Source organism: Anabrus simplex, chromosome X (genome assembly GCF_040414725.1).
Source record: "Anabrus simplex isolate iqAnaSimp1 chromosome X, ASM4041472v1, whole genome shotgun sequence".
In the NCBI taxonomy this organism is placed as follows: domain Eukaryota; kingdom Metazoa; phylum Arthropoda; class Insecta; order Orthoptera; family Tettigoniidae; genus Anabrus; species Anabrus simplex.
Window position 1 is genome coordinate 196,207,440 of NC_090279.1, and position 22,265 is coordinate 196,229,704.

The following is a 22,265-nucleotide window of genomic DNA, read 5'->3' on the forward strand; positions in this document are numbered from 1 at the left end:
CGTGGCCCTAACCGCACGGCCAACTCGCCCGGTACTCCATCATTAAAAAAGCCATGCCGTGGAGTGGAAAAGTGCTAATGTGGTGCCGGTATAAAGAAGGGCGATAAGGAAAGGGTTGAAAATTACAGGCCAGTGTCATTAACATCCATCATCTGTAAATGTATGGAATGGCTGATAGTAAACAGCGGGCTGGAATTCTTATGGGAGAATAACTTGCTTAACTCCAATCAGCATGGTTTTCTCCCAGGGTGTTCCTGCAAACGTTATTGACAAAGGTTGTTGATGACTAGCAGTTTAACTTGGATCAACCTGATGTCATAAAAATTGTCTGTATCGCACTAGATTAGTCCAAAGCCTTCGACCAAGCGTCACATCAGCGGTGTCTGTTGAAACTACAGCAGCTCGGCAGAGGAGGCAATTTAATGGCATGGATAAGATCCTTCCTGGAGTGGGGTTCAGACCCAGTGTGTGGTGTAAGGAGGCGCTCAATCACCAACTGTTCCAGTAACATCGGGAGTAACACAAGGTTCTGTGATGGGGCCTCTCCTCTTCACTGTCTTTGTTCTCCATCTCCCAGGTTGTCTCTCATCTTCAATGGCCCAATATGCCAACAACACTGTGCTGTAGAGGTGTATAAGAAATAAGGAAGACGCCCTTGTTCTATAACTTGATATAGAGAATCTGTCGACGTGGTGCGGTGTAAATGTAAATCTTCCTGATACGTTTCTGCTCATGCAGGTCGTTCATAGAGCCTCTTCCAATTTTCTCTTTATTCCCACATTCCTATCGTTCATCAAAAATAAGGATAGATTTGAGAATGAGTAGGTCCAGAAATCCCGTCACGAATAGTTATAAACTAGATAAACATATCATTCCACAGTGCACTAGTTTCAAACTACTTGGCATAACTACCTGTGACAATTTAAAGTTGAATGTAAAGTGTGAAGAGGCAAGGTGCAAGGCAACAAAAATCCTATATAGAAATCTAAGAGGGTTCAATCCATGAGCATTTGCATGGTTAGGCCCATACTGACGTATGGTCTACCTGCTTGGCATCCTACAACATTAGAGAACATGAATAAGCTGCAGAGAGTACAACGTCGAGCCAAAAGTCTAATTAACCGTCACTTCTCCTCCCATCCAATAAAGTTACCTTCCACTGTGACAATATCCAAACAAAATGACCTGAACTTTCTCTGGAAATCCCTCTCTGCCTCTTTAGGAATTGATCCCTTCCAACATCTACCGCTTGTTTTATCGCTCAGCTCAGAGAGGCAAAGGAGTTACCCTTCGTTCGCCTTTTGCCCATACCTCTGCCTTTCAGATGGGTTTCTATTGGCGTTCTGCAAAAATATGGAACTCACTGTCAAGAACTTGCCTCTTCCAACATTTCAAATGTATATTTAAAAATAAAAAAAAATTAATGGAACTGCTTCATGTGTCTGAGTGAATGAATGGTAGAGTGAAAGGAAGTATGTGAAAACAGGAATGATCTAATGAGCGATTAGCTAACTATCGACAGATAGATAGAACGAATGAGCAGTAGAAAATTAAGTATATATGTATATCTTGTGCAGTATTATTGAAGTATTTGTTTGTTTGTTTGTCCAACCCTTGTCCCGTTTCTCTACAGGGTCAGGTATGAGATTAGATGAATCTGTCGTGGCAGGTTTTTATGACTGGATGCCCTACCTGACGTCAACCTCATCAGAGGAGTTAATGAGATGAAATGAATGACGTGATGTATGATAGTAGGAAGGGAAAAGGTGAAACCCGGTGTCGGCATGTAGCCTATTCCTGTCAAATAGCACCAAGGGGTATGCGCACGGCTTAACATCCCCATCCGATGGATGAATCGCCATAACAGCGTCATATGACCTCGCTCCATATGACCACTGCGGAGAGGTTTGGTATTTAATCGAGACTTCTAGCAAGCAATCTAGTGATTAGAAATTGTATACCACCGCCTCCTCTACCCTGCCGGCTATCATTCTGATGTTGAAAATTTTCCGACCAATGGGACTCAAACCAGCTAACCACGGTGTCAGACCGTTCAGACTTCGACGCCTTAATGATCATGGCCACCAGGCGAGCACTATTTAAGTATTTTGTACTATGTAAATACTGTACATAGTATCTTAAGATAGGTCTAGAAAACATTTTACATGTACATGGAGGCTCACCCTTTTTCTCTGTACCTTTCATATTTCTGAACAGAATTGTGGTAAATAAATAACACTAATACTGACAAGAGCCTCCGTGGCAGCACAACAGCCTCTCACTGCTGGGTTCAGTGGTTCAAATCCCGGTCACTCAATGTGAGATTTATGCTGGACAAAACGGAGGCGAGAGAGGTTTCTCTCCGAGTATGCTGGTTTTCCCTGTCATCCTTTATTCCAGCAACACTCTCCAATATCCTTTTATTTCATCCGTCAGTCATTAATCATTACCTCAAAGGAGAACGACAGGCTTCGGCAGCCGGCTCAATTCCTATCCTCACCACTAAATGGGGGCTTCATTCATTTCATTCCTGACCCGGTTGAATGACTGGAAATAGGCTGTGGATTTTCATATTTTCCCCCACTAATACTGACATATGTCCGTCCGACAGAGGAATCACTATCAACAGATTCACATGCCCCCACTCCACAGAAACACTGCAAAGAGGTTTTGGGGTTGAACACAGGCTTTTGGCATGCAATCTAGTAATTACAAATTGTATACCACCACCTCTCCTAACCTACTGGCCAACATTCTGTCGATCTTTAGCCACTGTTCAATGTCGTTCTTGCTGCAATTATCACCTGCTTTTTCCAATTGTTCACACAAATCACAGGTTTCAGCTTCTCAAAAATTGTATTATGGTTGATTTCTGTACACTAAGTAATATTTAAAAAATAATAATTTCATTATCTGTATTCATGTGTTGAATTATGTCCATTAAATAAGTCCGTTGAATTGAGAGTTAAGTGTTTTTTTGTTATTGGCTTTACGTTGCACTAACACAGATAAGTCTTATGGCGACGATGGGACAGGAAAGGGCTAGGACTGGTGTGAAAATGGGAAACCACGGAAAACCATCTTCAGGGCTGCAGACAGTGGGCTTCAAACCCATTATCTCCCAAATACTGGATACTGGCAGCACTTAAGCGAAGAGATAAGTGTATTTCCTTTCAAAATCTCACTCATTCCCTTCATTAAAAAAAAAAGACAAAAAAAAAACAAAACAAAAAAAAACAAAAACAAAAAACAATTCAACAAGGAGGTCATCCATGCCACACAATTACCAACAGTTCTTCAAAAGATAAATTACTTTTTCAGGATCCATCTGCATTTTCCTTCCAAGATTCAAATACATATTTACAAAAATTCAAATAATTCTTAAATATCTATTTAAAAAATATTTTTTCATAAACTCAACATTGTTAGAGAACACTTTGAGAAACATAAACAGTAGCTCCAAAATAATTAATTAATTAACAGAATGCAACACCTGATTTCTACAATCGTCTACAAAAGTAATCACAAAAACAATCCTCACTTTAAAAACAATTATTCAAAGTAGCAAACAACGTTCACAAAATTGCAACAGAAATCTATTATTATTATTATTATTATTATTATTATTATTATTATTATTATTATTATTATTATTATTATAAACACTCGAACAAATAAATTGCACTAAATCAATCGCTGCCTAACAAAGTTTGCAGGAGGGGACAGAACCTAGGTTATCTTACAGAAATGGAATAAAAAATGGACAGAAGAGCATTAGAGGTTTGTCCTTTCTTTCTTTCTTTCTTTCTTTCTTTTTAGAAACATGAAAGAATCACAAGGTTTGAGTATCAAAACACAGAGTTTGCTTACACTGTAAGATATTCAAAATACACTGGTATCCATACATCTGAAATATTGAAAATACAAAACAGAGAGTTTCACAGGCTTATCTTACTTACAATGGCAACCTAGTGTCTTTACTATCAGACCCTCTGGAAGGATCTACGTAGCTACCTTTCCGCTGCCAATCCCTGGAATACAAATCTCAATTTTATACTTCAGAATATGAAATAAACAGGATACAAATAGGGAAACGAACATGCAATACGGTATGATAAAACATAATGAGCCGATTGCAGTAACGTTATTTAGACGATGTTTACAGTTAAAACAACGTCTAAGTATGGCTGCTGCATTGCAGATACGTTATTTATAACTTAGACGCTGTCTAAAACAGATGTTTAACCGGCCATGTTTAAACACTGACGAGAACACTGTTTAACTTCAATCACAATTAAAGATTATGTAGCATGAAACGTGTGACATAAGGGACACTCCAGTAACTGTCAACTAGACTACAGTTCTTGGCAACCGATATATTGTATTTTATGTGGGATAATTTCCCTGAAATTATAGGTCACTTCAACTACATCCATATCACAATAAATTGTCTCGATCGTCACAGGGATGTCACGAGGGATTCAATTATTACATTTACTGCCAAGTAAGTACACATAATAGTGACACTATAAAGTAGGTTGTGTGTGTGCGAGTTTCTTTTTGCTGATAACTGTCGTGCTAATTCAGGTAAATTTTCATAAATTATGAGATAGGAAAAGGCAAGGAACTGGAAAGGAAAAGCCATGGCCATAATAACAGCCCCAGTATTTGCCTGATGTAAAAATGGGAAAAATTCGGAAAACAATCTTCAGTACTGTCGATCATGAGTTTCGAATGTATGATCTCTAGAATGCAAGCTACATCTATAAGGCCCGCACAACTAGTTCGGTTACACACTAATATAGTTTCATCTTCCTTTCCTAGGAGCTATTTCGTTTACACTATAATCAAAGGTACATTTCCTCATACCGTGGTGTGTCGATAATATTACGAGATTTTATTTCCACTGAAAGCGACATTCTTAACTGTGGGCAAGTCATGCTCAAGCTTAGCCACATTTGAGTAAGGTGTAGGAAGACGATAGCTGACATGCACACGACGAAATTAATTGGTTGCAACAAGCAAAGAGTTGCATGGAAGATACTTCTATTTCCATTTTCAAACCAATATTGACACTTTAAACGACATCTAGCTAAACACCGGCTGAACATTATTTATGCATTGGAAGATCGTTATCAACTTAGACATTGTCTAAGGCTTAAAACTAATCATCGTGTCTGCAATCGGCCCAATGATAGGTCAGTCTAGGAAGATGAGACAAGGACAAAGAGTCTTCAAACAGGTGGGCTCTTTCCTCATTGGTGCCAATCTTTCTTCTCATTCTCTGATAAGCTCATCTCTGTTTCCCAGCTTCACCAGGAGGACAGGCTTTATCTATCACTGAAAGGCCATCCTGAGAGACTTTTAGTCTTAAATGTGGGAAGAGTAGGATAAGAAGAAAGCTGCATAAACACAGGGAAAGGGAAGACACAAAAAGTGAAGAAGAATACTGGTAGCAGAAGACTAGGAACACAGGACAAATTCAAGAGGAGAAAATGATTCCATTGGTCAATTTATCCTTCTTCTGCCATATTTAAATACATGGTATCCCCAGAATGGCATGAATTCCTCTAGCCAGCACCCTGAAAATGCAGACATTTATATTTAAAAAATAACAAAATAAAAATAAATTAAAAAATAATCTTGTACAAAAACTAATGGTGGGTTCCCTCTTAACAAACAAATTACCATTGTATGGTTTACTTTCCTACTACTGACCTCAATCTGCACACAGCAAACAAGCATGAGTTAATCTATAGTAAAAACACTGTGCACCGGAGAAGAGCATATCCAATCGTCCTGTAGTGTACCCCAGAAAGCAAGAATAAGTACGTATCACACCTACCGTTATTTTCTCGCATAATTAACGCCCTTGCACAATTCACGCATCCCAATATTTTTGGGTCCAAAGCAGAGAAAAAGAAATGTTCACGTATTTGATGCACCCACTTCTTCGAACATCCATCACTCAGCTTCGGATGCGTTTCGAAATAAAGATGTCAACTACTCAAGTAGCAGCCTTCCTATTGCAAAATCGGGCATTACAAATACTGAGCAAGGTGCTGTTATCAGTCGATAGGAAATACCGCCGCACTAATTCAGTGAATCAGCGCTCTATTCCAGTCTGGTACAAACATATTTTACGAGTGTTTCGGGTATGGGACATGCGTCTTCTGTGACCTCAAAATTGTTTATGAGTCCACAGTGAGCAAGAATTCGAGTGATACTGTACCATATAAACTTGCGGCGATCAGTTATGCAGAGGGAACAGGGCAGTGGGCCGCAAATATTCAGTGTCCAAATAAAACTTGTGCTACCGCAGTAACAGAGAAGTGCACTTCAAGCGACCAACAGTCTCGCAAAGCATTTCACGGACCAAAAGGCGGCAAGTTTCCGAAAGTAGAGGAGGATCTCCTTAAATATATAATTTAGTTACGCAATGTTGGATATGCCATGTCTCACAAAATGCTGGATTTTAAAGGATGAGAAATAGCTGCTGCACATGGAATCAGTGTCTCGGATTTGAAGGTTGGCTGCGGCTGGATGATTAATTTTATGAGGAGAGATGGAGGTTCTCTTCAACGAAGATCAATGTTATGCCAAAATATGCCAAATTATTTCTTTTTTTTTTGCTAGTTGCTTTACGTTGTACCGAGACAGATAGGTCTTATGGCGACGATGGGACAGGAAAGGGCTAGGAGTGGGAAGGAAGCGGCCGTGGCCTTAATTAAGGTACAGCCCCAGCATTTGCCTGGTGTGAAAATGGGAAACCACGGAAAACCATTTTCAGGGCTGCCGACAGTGGGGTTCAAACCTACTATCTCCCGAATACTGGATACTGGCCGCACTTAAGCGACTGCAGCTATCAAGCTCGGTCCAAATTATTTCAACCAAAAAGTAACTGATTTTCATTGCTTTGTGATTGAGAAGCTTAAAGTAAAGGAATATTTGATCTCTCGATAGGAACCTCAGGACAGACGCCAATCAGTTTCCATATCGAAAAAAGTTAAAACAATTGATAAGAAAGGGACATCGAGTGTTATCGTACGCATTAACGGAAGTGAAAAATAACGATGTACTGCAATGCTTGCTGTAACAGCTGATGGCAGAAAGCTTCCACCTTACGTTGTTCTAAAATGAAAAACAATGCCTAAAATACAATTTCTGTGTTGGAATTCAAGAAAAAGGGTGGATGTAGGATATGATCGGTTTGGAGAAATATAGCAAGGTCCCTCCTTCGATGCTCGGCCCTTCTCTATTGGACAGTTTTCCGGTTTTTTCCCCCGGTATGTCATCATCACGTACTTGCATAAATTGTGCTTTTTTTAGTTCATTTCACTTCAGCTCACAACAGGAAGAATATTTTCCAGTGTCGGTACTTCAAACCCACATGTCCAACTTTCTGACTTTTCACAAAAAATTTCACACCAGAATTTTACGCCAAATGACGATAACCGCAAATGAGTTGAACCAATTATGTTTATATTTTATTTGATGTATCTTTTAAATGTAAATGAATTGTAAATAATGTTTAAATATCTGAATTCCTTGAATAATTTACGCATCCTGCATTTTTCTACTAAACGAAGATCTTAGCAGAATTCCAGCAACAGAACTAAGAATCAAAAGACCACGATCAGAAATGAAGTGAACAGGAAGGTTCCTATTGCCAGTGTCATAAAGAAGTGTAGACTTCAGTTGTACAGACATGCAATGAAAATGGACAATGAGAGAACCACAAGAAAATATTCACCCTGAAAGAGGAAGGAAAACGACCAAGGAAACATTCGATACCATTAGCGAAATTGGAGGTAGACGAAAAGGGATTCACATAGGAAGGTATCACAGAACTAAAATGCATAAAGATAGGAAGAAGTGGCAAGTGCTAGTATACTTCAACTGGGAAGCTGGAGTTGGAGGATGATGACAGTACTCACCTGGCAGCAAGCAGCCGGGAGCGGAACCGAGAAGGGGCTGCTCTGGATAGAGCACTTAGTCATCTAGCACCAAATCCAGCTCCAGGTCCACAATCTCAATCTCCTTGAGTGTGTTTATTATGGTGTACCGCGACATTAGCATGTACAGCTTGCGAAACCACACGTACTGCGAGCGATGGGCCTTCATAGCCGCCTGTCAATATATGGCAAGGTGACACAAAGACACAAATGGAAGATGGATTAACAACCAGATGGAAATCATCAATTCATGTAAAATGGCCAAAATTTCCAAAAGGATGAAGTGGAATTAAATACTCTTTACGCCTATGGAACAGTCTAGTAAGTTAACATCTTGTTTCTCACTCATTGCAAAAACTGCAAATAGAGAAGAGAAAAGGATTCTGAAGAACAAACATATAAGACTCAAACTAAAATCTTTGCTATGAAAATAATATGTCATATCTGATGAAGAAAGGACAGCCAGATTGGAAAGGTTTTGGGAGAACAGGAGAATGATGAAAGCTAAATTCCCAGTTAATTCTTTGAAAAATTAGATGTATATGGTTTGATTTAAGTGCTGCAATGAGGGCATAAAATATGTAAATAAACATTGGATTGAGAGCAATTTGGTCTGCAAGTGTTATTCTTTACGCTTTAAGTGTTTAGGACGTTCCTTCACAATTAAGAAGCAGCCCAAAACTAAGAAACAATCTAAGAATGTATTCTTCACATTCATTGTCAACACATTTAACAGGAAACCAAGAAGTTTATATTTTCAATAACAACAAGATTTAATGTGGTTTTAAACAATCTTATCCAGCCTACAAAAACAATTGGTTTTAAGTCTCCATTCGTGATTGACAACACAGCCCAAATTAGTTCTGTCAAGATTAAGTAAATGATATATGTGGGTCAAATGAGTCCCCATATTCTTTACCTGAGACCACTGTCATCCTAATGATCCTCATGTTGGATGAAGAAGAACCATTTTAGTTTTGGACATTTTAAAAAAATTAGATAGAATAGGACTGACAAGTTTTAATTTGTGTTAAAATACCATTCATTTATGTCACTTACATTTGTGTATTATTCACATTTTTAAAAATATTCATCATCATCATCATCATCATCGTTTCCCTTTATCCAGCTGTAGCCGGGTAGAGGCAAATATGGTTCCTCTTCACTTTCTTCTTTCCACCACTCCTCCTCCAACATTATGTCCCAGTCCTGGTTTCTTTCTCTAATACTGCATTGGACGTTGTCCCTCCATCTCAATTGTGGTCGTCTGCGGCCTCTCCTTCCTTGCATTTGCATTTCCATCACCTTTCTTGGCATTCTTTCATCACTCACATTCGCTTTATGTGCCCAAACCATCTTCTCTATTCTATAATTAATTTTTTCCACTCCAATTTCTTCCCAGATTTTCTCATTCCTTATTTTGTCTCTTCTACTCTTCTGTATCATACTCCTCAAGAACTTCATTTCGGCTGCCTGTACTCGACTCTCATCTTTCTTTGTCATTGTCCAACTTTCTACTGCGTAAGTTGTAATGGGTACATAGTTTCCTTGCTTCCATTGGCACATCTTTGCCCCATAACATGTTTCTTACACTATGATAGAAACAACTTCCAGCATGAATCCTCTTACTAATCCCAGCATCCAGTCGAGCATTCTCCATTAATTCACTTCCCAGGTATTTGAACGTTTCCACTACTTCCCGGGGCTTGTCTGCAAGTCTAATCTGACCTTTCCGTTCTCTCTCCCCTCTAGTCATAACAAGAGTTTTACTCTTTTCTACACTTATTTTCAATCTGCATTCTTCGATCTTCCAATTCACCACATCCAACTGTTCTTGAACCTTCCTGTCGTCTACTCCCCAAATTACAAGATCATCTGCAAATAACAACATGTTCATTTCTCTTCCTCCATGTGCTGCTTTTGCTGTTCTCATGATGTCATCCATTACTATTGTAAACAGGATTGGTGATAGAACACTTCCCTGTCTCAGCCCACTAGTGATTTTGAACCAACTTGCCCGGCCAACTTGTGTTTGCACGTAACTAAAACATTCCTTGCACATTGCCATGATCATATTTATTAATCGCTGTCCAATTCCTTTTTGCACCAGACTGTCCTAAACTTTAGTCCTGAGGACAGTGTCATGTGCCTTTTCAATGTCAATGAATGTCATCACCATATCACTCCCGAACTCCCATTGCTTTTCCATTAGTTGTCTCATAATGAAAATGGGCTCTATTGTTGACCTTCCACTTCTGAAACCAAACTGATCTGATTCTCAACCCTCAACCTTATTCTACTTTCCAGTATCCTCTCCATTATCTTAGCAACATGGGAAGAGTAATTCCCCTGTAGTTCTTCAAAACTTTCTAACCGCCTTTCTTGAAAATTGGGGTGATTATTCCTTTTTGCCAATCCTCACGGACTTCCTTATTGTGGCATGTTAATTTTAAGAGGTTATTACTCTGTAACATTAACGTCCATATTTCATACTAAATATGGTTAAATATGGTTGATCTTAAGGTTGACTAAGAGGCTGAAGATGCCCAAAAAAGGGTGAAACATGTGCCTGATAAGTCTACAATTCATGTAGATTTAATCCACATTAAACGTGGTATGTACTGAATAGTTGGTGGGGGAAATATTACACACAGATCAGAGTAAGAGAACACAAGAAATAAGTCAACTGCCCCATTCATACATGAAAATATGTACATTACAAAATAACATCGAAGGAGTCTGAAATTCTGGCTTTTGCCTTTCACTTATATCAAAACAAGGCCGAAATTGACAATCACTGCTATTCCCTTTTTCAATTATAACTAACTATTCATCCTCATTGTATTTTTAAGTCTCCCAACCATATTCATAAATTAAGTTAAAACTACTTAAACAACTCACCAAGATAGTATCTCGCTCTCGGAGAGAGAGGATGTACCAGTAGGACGAGAGGAGGAAGCTGATAGGTACATCCATAAGACCAGAATACTTTCGGAGGATATTGATTGACTCCAGGACGTACGCCCTGCAATCTGACACAATACATAAATCGTGAGTTCCACTAGTGAGATGTCACTGTTAACATGTTACAGAGGAAAACATTTACTTAATTATGTATGGAAGGAGGGAAAAACAATAACAAACAGAACAATGGTTTTATCCAACCAACAACCCTGCAAAAATCCTCGCATATATCGCCTTCTATAAAGAAAGACAAATAATATGCATATCAGGATAAATAAGTGAACAAAAAACAATGCTGTTTTTCAAACGTTCTGTCTCCAACAAATTACAATAACATGTAATATACTGTTGTAAAATTTGCATGGGGACAATCCCCAATTTAACATCTACACTGACATGCCAAAAGTCATGAGACAGGGTTCTAGTATCAAGTAGGCTCTTCTCTAGCCTGGCAAAGGGCAACACCTGTTCATGGCATTCTGTCTGCGATTCATATTGGACGAATGACGTGGCCATAGTAGTTGTTGAAACTCTCCAGAATACTCCTACATCCAATTACATACATACATACATACATACATACTGTACCGGAAAATGATTGTGGGGCTAGAGCATGGGAAGGATCTCAGGCAGTGTTCGGTTGATTTTGGAGCAGGTACAGAGACGGACAGTATCGCAGGGCGAATAATAGATGGTAAATCTTTTTGACAGAGTTTATTAAATTGTATGTATGTTGGGTATTCAGCCCGAAGGCTGGCTGGATCCTCAACAGGTTCACCATTAGCTGTCATAGATGGCCTAGGTGTCACTGAAGAGGCATCATCATCATCACCATTATCTAAAGGCTTCCCCTTGTCACTGCAACCATTGATCTCTTCTCTTTGCGATCCTTTTCATCTCTCCTTAACCTTGGCATCCCATCATCTCAACTACCTCTTCAATGATCTTCTTCCGTGGTTTCCCTCTGCCTTTCTTTCCCATCACCTTGCCTTCGAACAAGTTCTTTATGAAGTTATTATGCCAGAGAATGTGACCGAAAACTGACGCTTTTCTCCTTTTTATCGTTGTTATTAAATGTCTCTGGGTATTTATTTCTCTTCATTAGTCTGCTTCATTAGTTTTCTTCTCAATCCAGCTAGTTCTTGTGATCTTCCTCCCGTTGCTTTCCTCACTGAGCCATAAGTTGCTATTGTACATTAGTCTGCCAAGCCCACTGAAATGCGTGCACCAACCGACCCTATGAGCAACATTTTCACACCATTCATAGTAGGGACTGGCTGCATTATTAACAATATCCACAGAAATATCACCTTGCAATTGGAATTGCAAACTCAAATTTCTAGCTAATATTTGCCAAAAAGTGCAAAATAAAAGATTTATGTCACGATCTTCTGTGACGCCTATTTGCTTGAGGATGTCCAAAATAATTATTACTCTTTCATAGATCATGTACAACTTACAGTTCATCTAATTTAAATGCAAACACAAAATAGCACCTTGAATATTATCCAGTTCATCACTTATGGTGCTGACCTACAGTCTTTCTAATTTTTAGAGCATAAAATGAACACACACTGTCATGAAAAATTTGATAAATAAAATATTTGATCACTTGCTGTATGTCTCTACAGTTCGTTTGAATTGAAAAATAAAATTAATAGAGCACTTGTAAATCCTAAAGTTCATCTAGGTAAAGTGAATTCAATGAATTAATGACTTTGAAAAGAACTTTATAGTTTAAAAGCAAAATATGAATTTCTTTTAAATGACGATAGGTTACGAGTTGATATTCACACGAAGCACTTGTTAGAGCACTGTAATGAACTAAGTGCTTTGTAAAAAGTCAGTCAGTTGTGATTACTCACTCAGAATACGAGAAGATCTGCATACAAGTGTCGGAGTTGTGCTGTACGGCGACTTGGTGTCTGCAACATTCCACAGAGTGCGGCTAAGGCTCGAACTCAGCACCGGCGGCGTTCAGTGAAGATACCACGTCTTCTCCCTCGTAGACGTCCCTCGATGGGTACCCTAACTGAAGAAACCACGCAAATCCCTTGTTGGAAGCGACGTTCGATGTAGCAGGATCTCGTAGCACTTTGCCAAGATTTCCGTTGTTCTTGGAGGTAATGTCGGAACACGGAAAGTTCAATTGGCACTATTGAATTCACAAATATCACGGATATTAATACTACACACCGACATAAGTTGTAATGCACAGTTCCATTCTTATATTAATTTTACGGTGTTGAATTAGCATTCACAGTCCATGCTACGGAAAACACAGTTTTTATATACACAGTTCATGGGTTTGAGATTTAACACAGTTCATAATTGTCACTAATTATGTCTGATATTTGACTGTAAAGTAATGAACATAGTCCATAAGCACTTGAAAAATGTGATTTATAACAGTCTCTACCACAGTCTCTGAAATAATATTATTCACACATTAACGCGATTTTATGGCTGGATTTACACCACACTAGTCTGTACTACTTAATATTATCATAAAAAGTCCTTAATGGTCACTGGGTTTCTCACAGTGGTGATCGAAAGATTGAGAAAGTGCACACAAAATTGTTACTTCAAGCCCTGTTATGGGACGAATGTCGAGTGCAATAATGTCTTATACTGTTCACTGTTATACTATCATAAGAGATTGATTGAAATAGTCTTAAATTAGGGTTTCAGTTCACCACACGCAATGACTTAGATTATTATCACAGATCAGAATTACGTGAAATTCGTGAAGTTCACAATGTCGTATACTAGTCAGTAAAATACTGGACACTTCAAATCTTACTTCCAATTATAGCTTCACTCGGTTAATACATTTACAAGTATTATATTACGACAATTCAGTCGGAGAAATGTATTTGCAGCGCGGCAGAAACTATACGTACGACGTTGTTGTATTATTTTAACAGCGTTTGACTGTGGCCACGACTATGTCCTCACGATTATTGTTTAAGAATTTCATTTTCCGTATTGATAGATTCAATGTATAGACAAGAAATGTATTTTTTCACCAATCAATACACGATTTATAGTAGATAGATTACACTAGTACATTGATAGATTCAATGTATAGACAAGAAATGTATTTTTCCACCAATCAATACATGATTTATTGTAGATAGATTACACTAGTACCGGTTTCGGCCCTTAATGGCTATCATCAGCTAGTACATGATTAGTTTCCAGCCGGTAGACAAATCGCAAGTTTCTGCCGCGCTGCGAATACATTTCTCCGACTGAATTGTTGTAATATAATACTTGTAAATGAATTTACTAAACGTCGCCACAATCCTCAATTTGCAACTAGTGTTCTGGCCTCATTTAGTTTTATACCTCTTATCTTTAAATCGTTAGAAACTGAGCCTAACCATCGTCGTCTTGGTCTACCTCTACTTCTCTTACCCTCCATAACAGAGTCCATTAATCTCTTAGGTAACCTATCCTCCTCCATTCGCCTCACATGACCCCACCACCGAAGCCGCTTTATGTGTACAGCTTCATCCATCGAGTTCATTCCTAAATTAGCCTTTATCCCCTCATTCTGAGTACCCTTGTGTTATTGTTCCCACCTGTTTGTATCAGCGATCATTCTTGCTACTTCCATGTCTGTTACTATATTACATATTGAGCCATCAGCATATAATTACACTTGACTGGTGTATTTTACTGCTAATTTACTGCTGTAATATTCACAAATATCAACAAAGCTCGCCTCATACATGACTAACATTTATAAGAATGGAACTTGTTTTAACTGAATAGGCAAAAGCCTATGGTAAATTATTCTTACATTATGCATTAGAAGAAAAGACAAATATCCATTTTATTATAATTACATGTGTATAGTGGGTCATTATATTATTTAATAAGAGTATTTAACTTGTTATAATTCTAGCTATATTGTAACATTGGAACTCTTAGCAAAAGTGTAATCAATATACTGTTGTTAAATTTCAGTATATGACATAAAGCTTTTAGGAATGAGGCATAATACAAAATGCAAACATAGGATTCTAATGCAGTTGAGGATGACCTTGTAAGAGGTCGAAACCGGTCCTATTATACATGTGATATTCCATCATACATGCGATAATAAATAAGTATTGATTAGGTGGGACCTTTCTTTCTTTTTATGATATTTAATTTCTGTAAATGATGAAAGACGATTTTGCAGCCTTTTATACTGGATTTACAGAGCGAGTTGGCTACACGGTTTGTGTTACGTAGCTGTTAGCTTATATTCGAGAGTTGGTAGATTCGAACCCCACTGACGGCAGTCCTCAAGATGGTTTTCGGTGGTTTCCGATTTTCACATCAGCATATGCTGGGACTGTTCCTCAGTTAAGGCCATGGTTGCATCCGTCCTAGTCCTGTCCTATCGTATCCCATCGTCACCTTAAGATCAGTCTATGTCGGTGCAACGTAAAAAAACAAATAACAAAAAATGTACTGGATTAAACTCTGCTTACCACTTGCCTGGTAGGTCTATTTCCTCATCACCCATTCCGGCGGCATCTGAAGTGTATATGTCATTCGTTCATCAACATATTTTATAAAGTCTGGTCCTAATGTCTGTTTAACTACAGATCCTTGGACATCTATGAATGCACGTAGCAGCCACGGCGCTTTTTATACATGAAGGTTTCGAAGTATTTGTTCTCGGAATGTAAATGGGTCATTGCAAACATTTTTCTAGGAATAGTTAAGAATGCGAGCGACGAGCTGGCGAAAAGCACAGTGGGAGAGAAGAAGGCGAAATGAAGATATAGTATTGCTATTTATAAGTACTTACTGAGGTGCGGTTAGGGGCTACACGAGACAACAGGTATAAGGAACGTTCCTTCCAAAAGTTGACCTGCAACTTGTATTATGTTACTTTTATATCCTAATATTCCAACCTAATACTACAGAGTAACGGATACACAGGAACATGATACTGGAAAGTAACCATTTGTCCCATCCCTAATTTTGGGGCAGTCCAAAATTCTTTTTGAGGTTTTAATAATTATCTTTAACAAACGTGAAAAAGCTAAAACTTCTGCATCTCAAAAAACTCTCCCCGCTAAACTCCTCCCCTTATTTCTCTGCTCCTCCTCGGCTGACAGCTGATCCGACCTAACAGTCTAGTAGATCCTATGCTGCAGTGCACACTTTGTTTACGTTCCACGTTCAATCTTCAACAAGCGAGCTGTGACTTCACTAGGATACTGTTGAATGCTGCTATAAGCATAAAATGTGCTAGTTATGAGCTAAGGGAGGAACTCTTCTTTCAAGGCAATGATAACACAGCCACGTTCCTACATTACCTGGGGCTACATCATCGTTGACTCTCAGCAGTAAAATGGGCGAGAAAGTACATAGGGTACATGTGGACAAGAAGAGTGCGTGTCCGAGAGGCAGGCTTGTTTGCATAATTCTTGGGATTATTTAGCATGTCTAATTCAAGTTTTGACAATGAATCCATAATGGATGTTCTTATGGAAGAGACGAGTTCTGAAAATGAGGATGAGGATAACAATTACACACTAAGTAAACCGATTTTTTTCGTTTGTAAATTTCATTAAATTTATATTAAAAATTTCTTGCACTATTATGATAATTAAAACTCATTTTTGTATAGAAGAAAGTGTGATCTTTCTAAATATTCCAAAAATTGTTATAATCATGGCTTGCCCTAGCATTGAAAAATTTCAAAAACCAAAATCCTGCGATTTCTGGAGGGTAGCACATTCAAATATGGCCGTCTCCAATGTGTTAATATTCATGTAAGTTTACCTGTATTTAGCAGAACCTGTCTGATGTGGAAACAGAAGGAAATGTTGTGACTATAACGTAAAAAATATGTAAATTTCCTTGCTAACCCTTTTCAGTACGTGTATTCGAAACAGATCTAAGATGGTCGAGATAATGACTGCTACAATTAAACTCTCAAACAGTGTAATTATGGTTATGTCAGTGCAGAAGGTTACGTGGCCATTGATCTAGAAGTTGAGATAGAGGCGGCGTTAAAAAACATCGTAGAGTTCGTCACACATCACCTCCAAGAAAAGGAAACAGAAAATGATAGCGATGAAGACAAGAACGAAGACGATGAAGAAGATGGTCTGTGTAACACAAAGACCAACCAACATGCTCTATCACCCATAAAGGACATTAAGTCTATTTCGCTAACGAAAAATGACGCTGAGTTGTTTGACATTATTTGCCGTGCCCACATTTTAATTGAGAACCGAGTTACCAGGGATAGTTGTGTCCAGTGTACAATTCTGGATTACTGGAAGAAATAAATGACAGTACTGTACATTGTTATTGGTGTTATTTCTGTAGCGTGTATTAAATAAGTGTATGTACTGTGCAGTGTGAGGAGGTTTTAAGCAAGGACAGATTAGTGTTAGTGCTGATGAACTAGTGTATATAAGTTTGTGATTAGTGTCACTACTGCATCTACTACTGCACAAAATCGTATGCATCTACTGCTGGGTTATCTAACAGAGGTAAGCACTTATGTTTTTTATGTTCATTTTTAACCACCTTTATGATCCTGAATCCTGTATACAGCGGAAAGAAACTCTGGTCCCTTGGGTTTCCACTGAGGAAAGGATAAAGGAAACGGCATAAAGATGACTTTCAGCAAGAAAAGTAAAATGTCACTGCTTTGGCAACAACCATCTATTGGAGCTTCAGTGGCTCAGTCAGAATGAATCTCTGAAACAAGCAACATTGAATGAAACTCAGTGCACAATATTGCACAGGACTCAACAGACGCAACAATGCTTGTTCGGTCATGAGCTGATAAACACACGAAGCAAAGCATCATCTCAAAGATCAAGAGATTTTACAGCACCTTCTGTATACTTTGGATCTTACACCTCCTGACTATTTCTCAAAGTCAAAAGAACAGCTCAAGGTACACCGTTACACCAGCAATATGGAGGAACAAGCAGATTAGTACTGTTGACGCCAAGAAAAGCCAATTTATGAGGGCCATTAGAAAGAAATGAGCCGGAGGCTATAAAATGAAAACCGGTGAAACGACCACAATGCAACTGCCTGCGGAAGAAGATGCGGTCCCTAGAAAAGCGCTGAGGTCCTAAACTCACCGCTGGAGAGACACGGGTACACACCACGTGACGACAAAGCAAGCATGCACACGCATTTATCGTCCACTGCATCCAGTTGTGCTGAAACGAGTGAAATGTAGGCTTCAAAAGAAGAGCAACAGGGTGTAGAGCATTTCCTGACAGCAAGAGGAGTGAGGGGAACAAAAATTCATCGAAGAATGGCACAAATGTATGGAGAGCACTGCATGTCCATTGCAAGGGTCAAGAAATGGCACAAGCGACTCAGAGAAGGACGGATGCCGTTGGCCGATGATGCACGGTCTGGAACGCCACACTGCATTACCAATGCCATTGGCGAGCAGGTGGATACCCTCATCATGCAAGACCGGCAAGTTACAATAGCAGACATTGCCACAAAGGTCGGTGGGAGCGTCGGAAATGTTCACGCCATCATTAAAAATAGATTGAAATTTCGCTAAAGGTGTGCCCAATGGGTGCGTCACAGTATTAACCAGCACAGGAAGGGGATGAGTTCCTGTCACGAGTGGTCGCTGGATGCGAGACTTTGTGTCATCACTTCGAACCCGAGTCAAAACGACAAAGTTTCCAGTGGAAGCATGCAGGGTCATTGCCACCCAAAAAAAAATCCAATGTCAGCTAAAGAAGGGTCTGAGAGGCAAACGATTTACCTCAGACACCGACATCAAGCACTACGTTCAGAACTGGTTCATAACGCAGCCTCAGGAATTTAACGAGACGGCCATTCACCGCATTGTGTCACAGTGGGACAAGTGTCTCAACAGTGCTGGGCAGTACCTTTGAAATATCGGTACAGGTTTTCATTTTTTAACATTCGGCTTGTTTCTTTTTGAATGGCTCTTATATTTGGCTAATAGGGTGCAACAATATGCCTGGTGATGGTGCAAGTGTCTATGCACAAAGATGAACAGTATATGGAAGAATAAATATATCATCTGGTAAAGGGCATTCCAAAGCTTTCTAAGAACTCACAGTTTACAACAGTATTTTACACAGAATTACAACAGTATTTTACACAGAATTAATAGCCATTAAGGTTTATGAACTGTGAAACGAGATAATTTTACATCTTTTCTTTATCTTGAGCCGGGCTGAGTGGCTCAGACGGTTAAGGCGCTGGCCTTCTGACCCCAACTTGGCAGGTTCGATCCTGGCTCAGTCTGGTGGTATTTGAAGGGGATCAAATACGTCAGCCTTGTGTCGGTAGATTTACTGGCACGTAAAAGAACTCCTGCGGGACTAAATTCCGGCACCTCGGCGTCTCCGAAAACCATAAAAGAGTAGTTAGTGGGACGTAAAACAAATAACATTATTATTATTAACTTCATCTTGAACAGAAGACCAATATTACAAAATGATAAATGGTTTGAATCCACAGGTGTTATGTGAAATGGAATGTATTCCTGCAGATTATCTCATTTCAAATGGCATAAATCCAAAAAAACAAACATTCTGAACCGTGAAAGCATCAATTCAACCATTAATATCCTATTATATTAGATGCCGTCAAGTCGAGGACACACCACAACTATGAAGATTAGTATGTAGGAAATAAGCAGGAATGACTGACTTTGTAAAGAGAAATAACTAGCGGCTGATAATTGTCGAGCAATGTATTTTATTACTTCTTGTGTAACCAAATACAGTAGAACCTCATTAATCCAGACCCCATTCGTCCAGACTTTGTTTAATCCAGACAGCCATTTAATAATAATAAATAAATAAATGCAATTACAGTACAATTTCAGCTCCATGATTTTCAATTTCACGTCCGCTGTCAATGATATAAACCTTCAACTTTGATTAACTCGTGGAAGAAACTGTTAATAAATGAAGAGGTTGAACCAGATACGACTGGATTGGAAAGAGAGGATTTTTACAACACCCTCAACAAGGTGGTGAAAATTCAGCAACACTGGAAGACAGAGTTGTGGCTAGGAGCAGATGAAGATGATCCAGGTTTTCACATTTTAACACAGGAGGAGATCGCTGAACGTGCGGTCGCTGCAGACAGCTCTGAAACGGATGAATATGACCAGGATGAAGTGGGTAATATTATTAACCCTAAGCCAAAACTCAGTAAAATTAAAGACCTTCTAAACATTGTCATTAAATACGATGAAAGTAACAATGATGAAAACATATCTCCATATCACAAAGATCTGAGGCATCTGTGTGAGTTAATTATTAAAGATATTAATATCAAAGGAAGACAACGAAAAAACAGCAGTGTCTTCAAACCAGTGAGCATGTCAAGTGTGTTCAATGAAGACCTGCCTTGATTGCCATGTTCTAATTCTGTACAGCACTAATTATTCTGTATTTTGTAGGGCCTAATACTGTACTGCATTATATCTTGTATACTAAATAACCTTTGTATTTCTTACATTTAAAATACTGTACTATACACGTTCCTTTTACTGAACAGTGTGTTTAAATATGTACCAAGGCTCATTTCATAAGTTATTTTTGTTCAATCCAGACTTTCATTAATTCGAACAACATAGAGTTTCAACTAGTCCGAATTAATGAGGTTCTACTGTACTATGAAAAACTTCTTTTGTTACATTACTTTACTTTGATTTATGCCTCAAAATACTGTTGCAATCATCATCATCCTTTAACCATCTCCAATCACACGGGTGTGATACAAGAGCGCTCTCCATCTTTGCCTAGCCAGGTACATTTCTTCCTTCTCAACTTGGTGCCATTCTACTCCTCTTCCCTCCAGGTCCTGCTTTACTTGACTGATCCAACGTTTCCTTGGTCTGCCTCTAGATCTTTCGCTTTCCAGTTCCTTTTCTAACCATTTTCTTGCTGTTCTCATCTGATCCATCCTTTTACATGGCCATAACATTTGAGTCTTGAAGTTCTTACATTTTCATTTAGTGACTGCATTACTTGTGTATTATGACGGAGCTCTTCATTCTGGATCTTTTCTTGTTTTCTGTAGCATTGACCTCAGGAACTTCATTTCTGCAGTTTGAAGTCTGCTAATATCACTAGTGTTGATCGTACAGGTTTCAAGGGCATATGTAGTTACCGGCAAAAAATATACCTGTAAAGGGTTTTCTTTGTACTTAAAGGTATTTGGTGGAATATTGTTTCATAATGATTTCATACATGAATAACAAAAATTCAAATTATTTCCATTCAGAAAGGCATATTTTTCTTTCATTACAACTTTGGTACTTAGTTTTAGCTCACCGGCGAGTTGGCCGTGCGCGTAGAGGCGCGCGGCTGTGAGCTTGCATCCGGGAGATAGTAGGTTCGAATCCCACTATCGGCAGCCCTGAAGATGGTTTTCCGTGGTTTCCCATTTTCACACCAGGCAAATGCTGGGGCTGTACCTTAATTAAGGCCACGGACGCTTCCTTCCAACTCCTAGGCCTTTCCTATCCCATCGTCGCCATAAGACCTATCTGTGTCGGTGCGACGTAAAGCCCCTAGCAAAAAAAAAAAAAAAAAAAAAAGTTTTAGCTCGGATTAACCAAGCTTCCAGACTATCAGAGTTTGTACGAGTGGGACTCTGCTGAAGTACTTTTTCTCCTTATGTTCAAAGATTTATTTATTTTTATACTGCTCAGCTTACAAAGTAGATAAAACTAATTATTCTACTCACAGTGTGGAAACTTCTTCTCCAGACAGAGGTATGCTGCTGCATAGAATATAGAAACATGGTTCTGATGTCGACTAACACCAGCTTTATCAAACGTTATCACCTGCAAGAGACAGATCAGTACCAGGCTATACAACCTGAAGAAAATCAGAGAATATATGAGTTCAAAGACTTCGACCACAAACATAAAGCTCACAAGAAATCAACAGCCGACAGCATCTAGTTTCTAATAGCATTGTAAAAGGTACATTTAATTTTATAGCCTAATATTTCAGGACTTTTATCCCAAAGAAAAGCACTGTTTGTGTTGTATGTCCGGCGCTCCCTTCTCGCTCCGTCAGCCAGCTGCACGCGCGCCTGTGTATCATTCTGCTAGCTTCGACGCGCAGCCCTCAGTGCGCGTGCCTGACCATCGAGTGTACTATAAATAGGAGCTCCCTGCCTGCTCACTTGCCCACTTGCCCCGGTGTCCAGCTCCAGAATACACCCTACGTCGAGCACGGAGGCTACTCCTCTTGAAAATGTGCTTCGACCAGGTGGACTGAATTTCTGGCAGTACGAGGTTTCACCTCTGGTCACCGTTCCCTTACCTGTTTCCACTGCCTATGT

General features: G+C 39.1%; 1 protein-coding gene across 2 annotated transcripts in view; it reads right to left on the reverse strand.

The window, feature by feature from the left end:
* Positions 1–3,449: 3,449 nt before the first annotated feature.
* The window catches only part of PIG-L (phosphatidylinositol glycan anchor biosynthesis class L), a 68,801-nt gene continuing 49,985 nt past the window's right edge, over positions 3,450–22,265 (reverse strand). Inside the window, exons 4-7 of one of the 2 annotated variants that reach the window (XM_067158692.2) lie at positions 21,660–21,759; positions 10,857–10,987; positions 7,938–8,130; positions 3,450–4,031 (exon numbers count right to left, since the gene is read on the reverse strand). In XM_067158692.2, the coding sequence (XP_067014793.1) occupies positions 7,993–8,130; positions 10,857–10,987; positions 21,660–21,759 (369 nt within the window). In that variant the 3' untranslated portion in view covers positions 3,450–4,031; positions 7,938–7,992. The remainder of the gene's footprint in view (positions 4,032–7,937; positions 8,131–10,856; positions 10,988–21,659; positions 21,760–22,265) is intronic. The other variant, XM_067158693.2, reaches the window with a different exon arrangement.